Below are 7,692 nucleotides of genomic sequence, written 5' to 3' on the forward strand. Positions count from 1 at the left end.
ATGACTAATTTGTTAAAGATAGTGTATATGCAGAGAGAGGAAATCATGCAAGGGGAGCCATCATTCAAACTGTTAATGCAATGAACAACTTTAGGAACTTCTTAGCATTTGAATACCTGATTTATACTCTTTTAACGTGGAAGATGGTAGGAAATAATCGCATCCTTTTACCTTTACTGAGGTACATTTTATTATGATGAACTCTGCAAAATGCTAAGCACATGCCTAAAGCCTAAGGCTGCTTTTTCCCATAACAACAAATAATAAAAGTTAGCATTTAGTCTAGCCTAACAGTGCTGAGGTTGAATGTGTGAATAAACTGGAATTTGCCTTAAGGCAAATAGAGCTTTGGGTTTAAAGTATCACTGCAGTGCTTTGCGAGTCCAGTCCAGGATAGCACATCACTCACCTCTGGCTGTCTTTTAAAGGGTGTTGGGGCTGCTCAGTATTTTCTAGATCGTGCCCATGGATTTATAGGATTAGGTCCTACTCAGTCAGCCAACCTTACACTTGCAGAGCTGAAATGAAGCAGGGCAAAATGCATATCTCAATGAGCTGAGCAGCATTTGGAAAGGTCTTTAGTTCTGAGCAGAGATTTCATTTAACATTTCTGAATCCAAGGATCTCTTTAACCATGTTTGCCAAAAAGCCAATTAAAAAATTATGCACAAAAGGTAGCTGACTGGCAAAGGTGATGAGCAGATTGAAATATGACTCAACTGAACCTATGAAATAGTTAATAAAGCATAAATGTGCAAGCTGCTATCTAATATTAAAACAAAAAAATCATCAGAAGGGAGATAATTTTGTGCAAATATTTCTAAAACTTTGCATCAGTGGACAATCAATGGCAACACTCCTAAAAAATTGTGTGGGAACCAGCTTTTGAGTACATTCAAGAATATGTTTTGGAGTCTTCAAGCAAGCTGCAAATAGTGCTACACATTACCAGGATATTGGTCCAAAAGATGTTGCCTTAACTCCCTGCTTTTCAAAGTGCTCACTTAGCAATAACTTTCTTCCTCACTGCAGTTAAGCACAGGCTAACCATGCTTCAGACGTGGGTCTTGTTAATATAGCAAGTAGTCAGACTTGTAAGGGAACTGAGAAAGACCAAAAACCAATGGTTTGGTTTTATTTTTAGTTCAAAGATGAAGAGCTCACTACCACTCCTGTGCTGCTATGGGGTCTTTGTAACACTGCAGGATTCCCCTGTGTAGATGAAACTTCTACAGATCCTAAAATAGGCATTTTGTCCCCTGAAACATGCTTTTCAATTCATGGATTGCACTGTGTGTAGGGAAAGCAGAAGTGCAAAAGACCCTTTAAAATTATCAGCCTTTAGGTTTTCAACAACGGAGACAGAAATTAGACCACCTTAAAGCTTTAAAAATTAATTTTTCCTACATTTTCAGATTATTCTTCTTTGTATTTATATAATTGATTATCCATGTTAAACAAGGTAAAAATTACCTTGATATGAGTTTGTACTAATTACACTTTATAGACCATCCCTGTATTTTCTTTCTGCTCTGGAAATTTTATTTCTCACTTGTCATCATGTGTTGTCCCCAGCCTCCCACCTCTGACACTTCAGCTACCGACGAGCCACTGAAGGAATGAAGCTTTGGTACCAGGATAGCCCTGGGCTTTCAGACTCCTTAGCCTTGCTAAGCTGACTTGCTGGTGGAAATGCCTCACCATGAGCGTGAGATGTGCCATCTCCAGCAGGAACCAGTGGCTGCTCCCTGCAGGACTGAAGGAGAGAAATGAGGAAGGTGGAGCTGGAGTAGCTGCAAATGGTTTTCAATTAGTGGGTCCTTCTTTGTTGCTGTAAAGAGAGGGGATTAAAGGCAGGTCACAGGCCAAGAGATAAAACCTCCTGAAATAGGAGCTCAGGCAGTGCCTTGGTGGGCAGCTGGTGGTCTGGGAGCGCTGCACTCCGCAGCTGCCTGGGGTGGTGTGTGCCTTACCTTTAAAATAAGAGGTGTGGGGGGGAAAGGGCAGTGTGGGCCAAGTGGCGAGAGGTGAAACCTCCTGTGTGACCCACCATGGCGATGGAGGCTCTCTGTGCCCTGGGGCTGCTGCTGGCCCTGCGATGCACCCCCGGGCAGGCCGGGGAGTACTGCCACGGCTGGGCTGGCAGCCCGCAGCGCTGGCACCGCGGCTTCCAGTGCCCCGAGCGCTACGATGGCCCGGAGGCCACTCTGTGCTGCGGGACCTGCAGCCTGCGCTACTGCTGCTCGTCCAGAGAGGCCCGCCTGGACCAGGGCCAGTGCCCTGGTGACCATCAGCAGCCCAGCCCCAGGCCTCCAGTGCCAGGTAAGCTTCCCGTGCCTCTAGCAAATTGGGGGGGGGGGGGCACATATCAGATGTGCATTCTTCTTTGCATCCCTTGGTGGCATCAGCCAGATCCTTCCTTTGTTCCTCTGCCCGTCAGAGCTCCAAGCTGTAACCATTGCAGCAGAAAGGTGTGGAGCCCAGGCACAGTGCTTATTTTGGTGGCTGCAGGGGCCAGAGCCACTCAGTTCCCTTCACTGGGAAGAGGGAGTAACTGGGGGCTTCACTCAAAAGACTTTTCTGTCGGTCCTACTCTCAGAAAAGCCTCTAAACTACTAACAAAGTAATCCCATAACACCTCTGATATTTATATCTCTGGTGGAACATGTATGTCGCTAACGTGTTCTGTTAATGCATGTGGATGCCTCTAAGTAATGCATTTAACTTAAGTTCTGGCTTGTAAAAATACTTCTAGCCCTCAAACCCAGATTCCATAGGCAACCCAACAGCCGTTTAGGTACTAACTGTAATACTCTATTACAACTCTGAATTTCTACTTAATCATGCACAAGTGAACAGTAGCTATGACATTTGAGTACTGGAACAGCTCTTGCATGGGTATTAATGGCAGATGCGATAGGACCGGCTGGTCCAACCCTCTGCACTTTAGGCTTCTTCAAATGAGCCTGCCTAGCAAGTGCCACTTTCTAATCTTGTAGCAGCAAGAGTTGCGAGTAGAACTACTCTGGCCTGCTCCTTGGTGCATGCATGCCTGCAGAACAGAATATAACCTAGAATACCCCACGAATGAATGGTTGGCTAATGTCACTCTTACTTTTTCAGTGCCCGTGTACCTGCCGTTCCTTCTTGTTGGGTCTGTATTTGTGGCATTTGTTGTTGGTGGTACCTGTGTTGGAATTTGCTGCTGCAAATGCTTAAAATCCCAGGATGAGGGGCAGCAAAGTGGACTTGCACCTGGCCAGACCTGGCTACTAGAACCTGATCTTCCTTCTCGCCTCTCCAGTTCCAGTTCTGCCACCAGAAGCTCACTGAGTAGTGGTCCTCAGACCAGCAACATCTGCATGACTCTAGCTCCATCCCTTCCTATTATGGGGTTGGGTGAAGATGCTCGGTTCTTAAGTCCTCCACCTACCAGTGGAAAACTCTTGCACCCTTCACGCACTAACCAGAGAATACCAACTGATCGTACCGCAATAATGGCTCCAGCATCTTTCCTGAAAAGAACAATTTATGGACACAGTGCTAACTCATCCCTTATTGGGGTAACACAGGGTGACCACATGATGTACTCGGGAGTTCATGTCTGAGAAGATGACACACAGCATACAGCCTGAACCGAGTGCTATTTCACTATTATAAAAAGTTCTTTGGGACTGAAATGAGGATTTTGAACTGTTGACCCTATTAGGAAGTGCATCAATTCTGGCTTTTTACAGCTTTGAAGATGATGGTTTAGAACTTCTTTTAGGTTCTTGGGTTTTTAACTTGTATTATTTTAACGCTATTGAAAAAGGCAGATTCTGAGGCCTGTATACTTGTTCAAGGAATGACTGAAACTGTAGAAATGAGTTTCACCCTTCCCTGGTCCTTTCAAGCTGCCATACCATGCTCTAGGGGACATGTTAGAGGACTTGGTTTCAATTTCTGTACCTGTGTCACTTCTCAGCAACTTAGGACAGGGAGGTACCTTAGTGGAGTTATCAATTGTGGACACTTGACAGCCTGTAAAGCACAGAAAGGCTGTACTTAAGCTACTACACACTTCTAGTGTAAACTGGTGCAAGATGGTAAAACACTACCTGTGACTCACCTGCCTCTTATGAGCTACCAGTCAAGTGGTGCTGCTAAAGGAGTGACTTCTAGCCCTAATTTCATTAAAATGTACATTTAGTACAGATCCTAGGGGAGAGTAATAAAACAACGTATGTGTTGCTTCCTCTCTTCCGGTGTCTTAGTGGTCTTTTTTCTTTCTTTGAGTAACTAGACATTTCAAACGGATGAAGAATTACAGGGCAATGTAAGAACAAAATAAGACTAATCAGTTTTCTGAGAATATGCTGGAAAAGCTTGCCTACTTTGACTCCTTGTTAAGATGCATGCCGCCTGACTGCAGCCATCCCCTTCACAGCAGGACACTGATAGGAAGAAGTTGTCAAAATATACTACTCACTGCTGGAGTGTTTTAACACCTCCTCACAGCACAGAAACCTGAGTGATTATACTCTGAAGGCATGTTAAAAGGACTCCACGGGTGTTACCAGAAGGAGCAGGGGTCAAGGCTTAAAAATCTTATGTGTGTAAGAAGTAAATGCTAAAGTCTTTCCTGTGTTAGCACTGCCTATCAAACAGAAAAGTGGTACAATAAAGAACCTTGGAGACTTCTCTTGTAAGTCAATGGGACTAATAAACTTTGTAAACAAATGTCATGACCTTACACTACTTCATGTATATTTTACTTCAGAATGTTACATTGTAATTCTGGTGAGCAGCATGTCCTACAGTAATGCTTATACTAAGCACACATATATCTAAGTGTCCTAGTTTGTAGGGGCAAAGTGATCTATTTGGATAACTTCCTGACTCTTTCATGGGTGTGAATCAGAAACTTCATAGGACTTAGCTGACCCAGGGCTGTGACTTAGGTTTGTTTGGTTAGTTCCTCTTAAAATTGGAATAAGAATATAAGCATGAAAACAGAATACCCTAAAAATAAAAGCTTCCCGAAAATACTGAGACTTGTGTTGTACACTTGTTTTAATACTGAAAAATAGCAAGTTAAGGCTTCCAGAAATACACTAGCTTGAACTTAAAAGCATTGTTCTTGTTACAGTCAGTGAAAGGTCACTGGGATTTATTGATAACTATGCCAATACACAGTACTGCAGCTGGAATGATGGTTTTTAAAGTTAGGTTTTAAACTTGTATTGCTGTAAGCACTTTGCAAAATGTTTCCTTATTATAAAGTAACTGTTGTTTGCAGATGGCTTAGGAAAATCTGCAGCTACATGGAGCAGTTTATCTGGTTAAGTGTTCAATTTTGATAGTACACCATGGCAAGTCAGTTCAAAGACAAATTAACAAAATCCTTCCTGATGCTCTTTGTTCTGGGAAATACAGCGCAATTCGCATCACATTTATGCTGTTAGGAAGATACATTTTATGGTTAGTAGACTTGGACATTAGAAAGGGAGAAGAGGTGGTTTTATCAGCTAGTCTCTCCTTTACTAATACATGATTATTCTCTACTGTAGATTTTCTGAACTAGAAAGGTAAAGGAATATGTGACCTGGCAGTCAGTACACTTAAGCCTCAGCCTGTAGTATATATAGGCCTCCTGTAAACTTCAACAGAAATTGAAAGCTCTCCAGGAGGCAGCTTCAGGATAAGGTTTTAAATTAAGTAAGAAACCAGAGAAATAGCCTTCCTGATACCATAAAACAGAAAAGGGTCAAGAGGTTCATGTGTAACCCTAAAGAAGTAAAAGGAAAAAAGTTGATCAGAAGTGACGAACAGAAAAGCTAAATGGTTTTGTGAATGCTGCCTTAATTGCTCTCTGGCAAGGATTAGCAGACTGGAGTCAGCATAGCTTCCTCTCCCCCACCTTCCGCTGTGTATTCCACAACTGAAAAACTGAGACAAAAAAAAAAAAGGCAGAGGTTTAATTGACCAGAGGCTCACTGACAATGCTAGTATAGGAACAACAGGACTTTCTGGATCCCTATCACAGTATTTTCTATATAGTTAAAACTAGTGTTTGCGGCAACAAAGCCAGGTCAAATATTTCAAGAGTTCAATATTTCTTTTCAAAACTGCAATAGAAAACAAGAACTAATCAATTTGTTGCACTCCATGGGCTGCAGAGCTGTTTTTCAAAGAACCGTTTGCTTAACATCTTCCATCAAGCACCACTGTGAACTCGGATTACCTTGGTCTCAATTAGCATCTGCATTAAAAGCAGATCAACTCATGTGGGGACTAAGGAAAAAGCACGGAGTATTTTTTATGTAAATTTTATCCCTTTACTAATTTGAGGGGCCTTGTTACTGAGTTTAGCACATCTTTAGATAGCTGGGATATGTTCATGCTAAATCCCTTTTTTCCTCCCCTAAACTGCTTTTCTTAGTTCAAGCTAAAGAAGAAGTACTTAGCAGAGACTAATAGTCTACTTACCACCTATTGTACTAGGTGCTTTGCTTTGTTTGCCTAATGATGCCCCCATCCCATTCTCCTCAACTTCTAATTAAGAAATGATTTACACTCTTTGCTCCTTAATCCTCAGTAATGATACAGGTGATTTGAATTGTTCCCGCTGTATTCTTTCTGGATTTAGGAAGAAAGAACATAAGAGTTAAGAATTGAAAAGGTGAAGATGAGAGCTTTAGCCCTCAAAAGCTTGTTACAAGGCTTGCAGGATGGTGTCCATGTGGTTTCTGACAGGCTTGTCTGCAAATGGCATTGCCTTGGTTTGAACAGTGGATTTAATTTTCTGTAGCTTCAATCTGTTCCTAATTGATCTAAGATAAACCAAAATGTATTTTTGAACATTTTTTGACAGATTTAACCAAATTAATTTAAAGCATGGCAGGTTTCTGTGTTGCTTTGTTGCTTATAACTGTGTCTCCACAATATTCCTGCTTTACTCTTTTTTTTTTTTTCACTGAATTAATATACAGCACTGATCAATCCACTCTGTGCTACTAGAAAATAAAAAGCAGAACTTAAAGAGCTTTTACTTCTTATGCTATAAAGCCATGATTTTGAAAGTACTGAATAAAAAGCACCCCCCCACCCCCCCCTTGCTGAGCAAGTGAGTATCTCCAGTTTTCCTTTGGGAAAACTAAGGTGCACAGAAGTTGTCTTTAACCTCTTTCTCTCTTTGCCTCTTCCAAGGCCACACAGTGTATTGGCAGAACTGTGAAGAGATTCCAGCAAGTCTGGCTCCATAACTTAGATCGTAATTCTATTGGTATTAACAGTATAATGAATTTCTTTGGCTAAGAATAATGATCGATATTTGCCTTGCATTATGTGACAGATTTGCTTTTATTCAGCATAGCTGTAGTTTTTAAAATGTAAACCCAGAGTTATGGATGATTTATGGTTTTATTCGTGTTTATGCCAAGGGTTTCACAAAGATCTGCAACAATTCATTCCAATCAAGTCAATTCAACTCTGAATTGAAACAAGAACGCACTCCATCCTTCAAGCAGAGCTACGCTGATTTGCTATTCTTCAGTACCAGGTATTCTGGCAAATGGATCAAAAATTATCAGAATGCAAAAGCCCATCGAACATACAGGTTTCTGTGGAATCTCAAAGCAAGGAGAAGCATTCATCATGTGGAAGTTATACTACTTCCTTAGGTGCTTCCTACAAGAAAGTGAAGGTAGT

General features: G+C 41.7%; 1 protein-coding gene across 1 annotated transcript; it reads left to right on the plus strand.

Moving 5' to 3' along the window:
• The first annotated feature begins 2,051 nt into the window (after positions 1–2,051).
• Positions 2,052–3,608, plus strand: LOC141927709 (protein shisa-1-like). Its single transcript, XM_074834960.1, has 2 exons — positions 2,052–2,322; positions 3,124–3,608. The coding sequence occupies exons 1-2, from the start codon at positions 2,052–2,054 to the stop codon at positions 3,606–3,608; spliced, it is 756 nt and encodes a 251-aa protein (XP_074691061.1).
• The last annotated feature ends 4,084 nt before the right edge of the window (positions 3,609–7,692 follow it).

This window comes from Strix aluco, chromosome 10 (genome assembly GCF_031877795.1).
Source record: "Strix aluco isolate bStrAlu1 chromosome 10, bStrAlu1.hap1, whole genome shotgun sequence".
Taxonomy (NCBI): Eukaryota; Metazoa; Chordata; class Aves; order Strigiformes; family Strigidae; genus Strix; species Strix aluco.

Bases quoted from the DNA above. Each gene is read 5' to 3' on its own strand.
- LOC141927709 (XM_074834960.1), top strand. From the start codon at position 2,052: ATGGCGATGGAGGCTCTCTGTGCCCTGGGGCTGCTGCTGGCCCTGCGA. The intron at 2,323-3,123 runs GTAAGCTTCCCG...TTACTTTTTCAG, and splicing joins CCCCAGGCCTCCAGTGCCAG to TGCCCGTGTACCTGCCGTTC.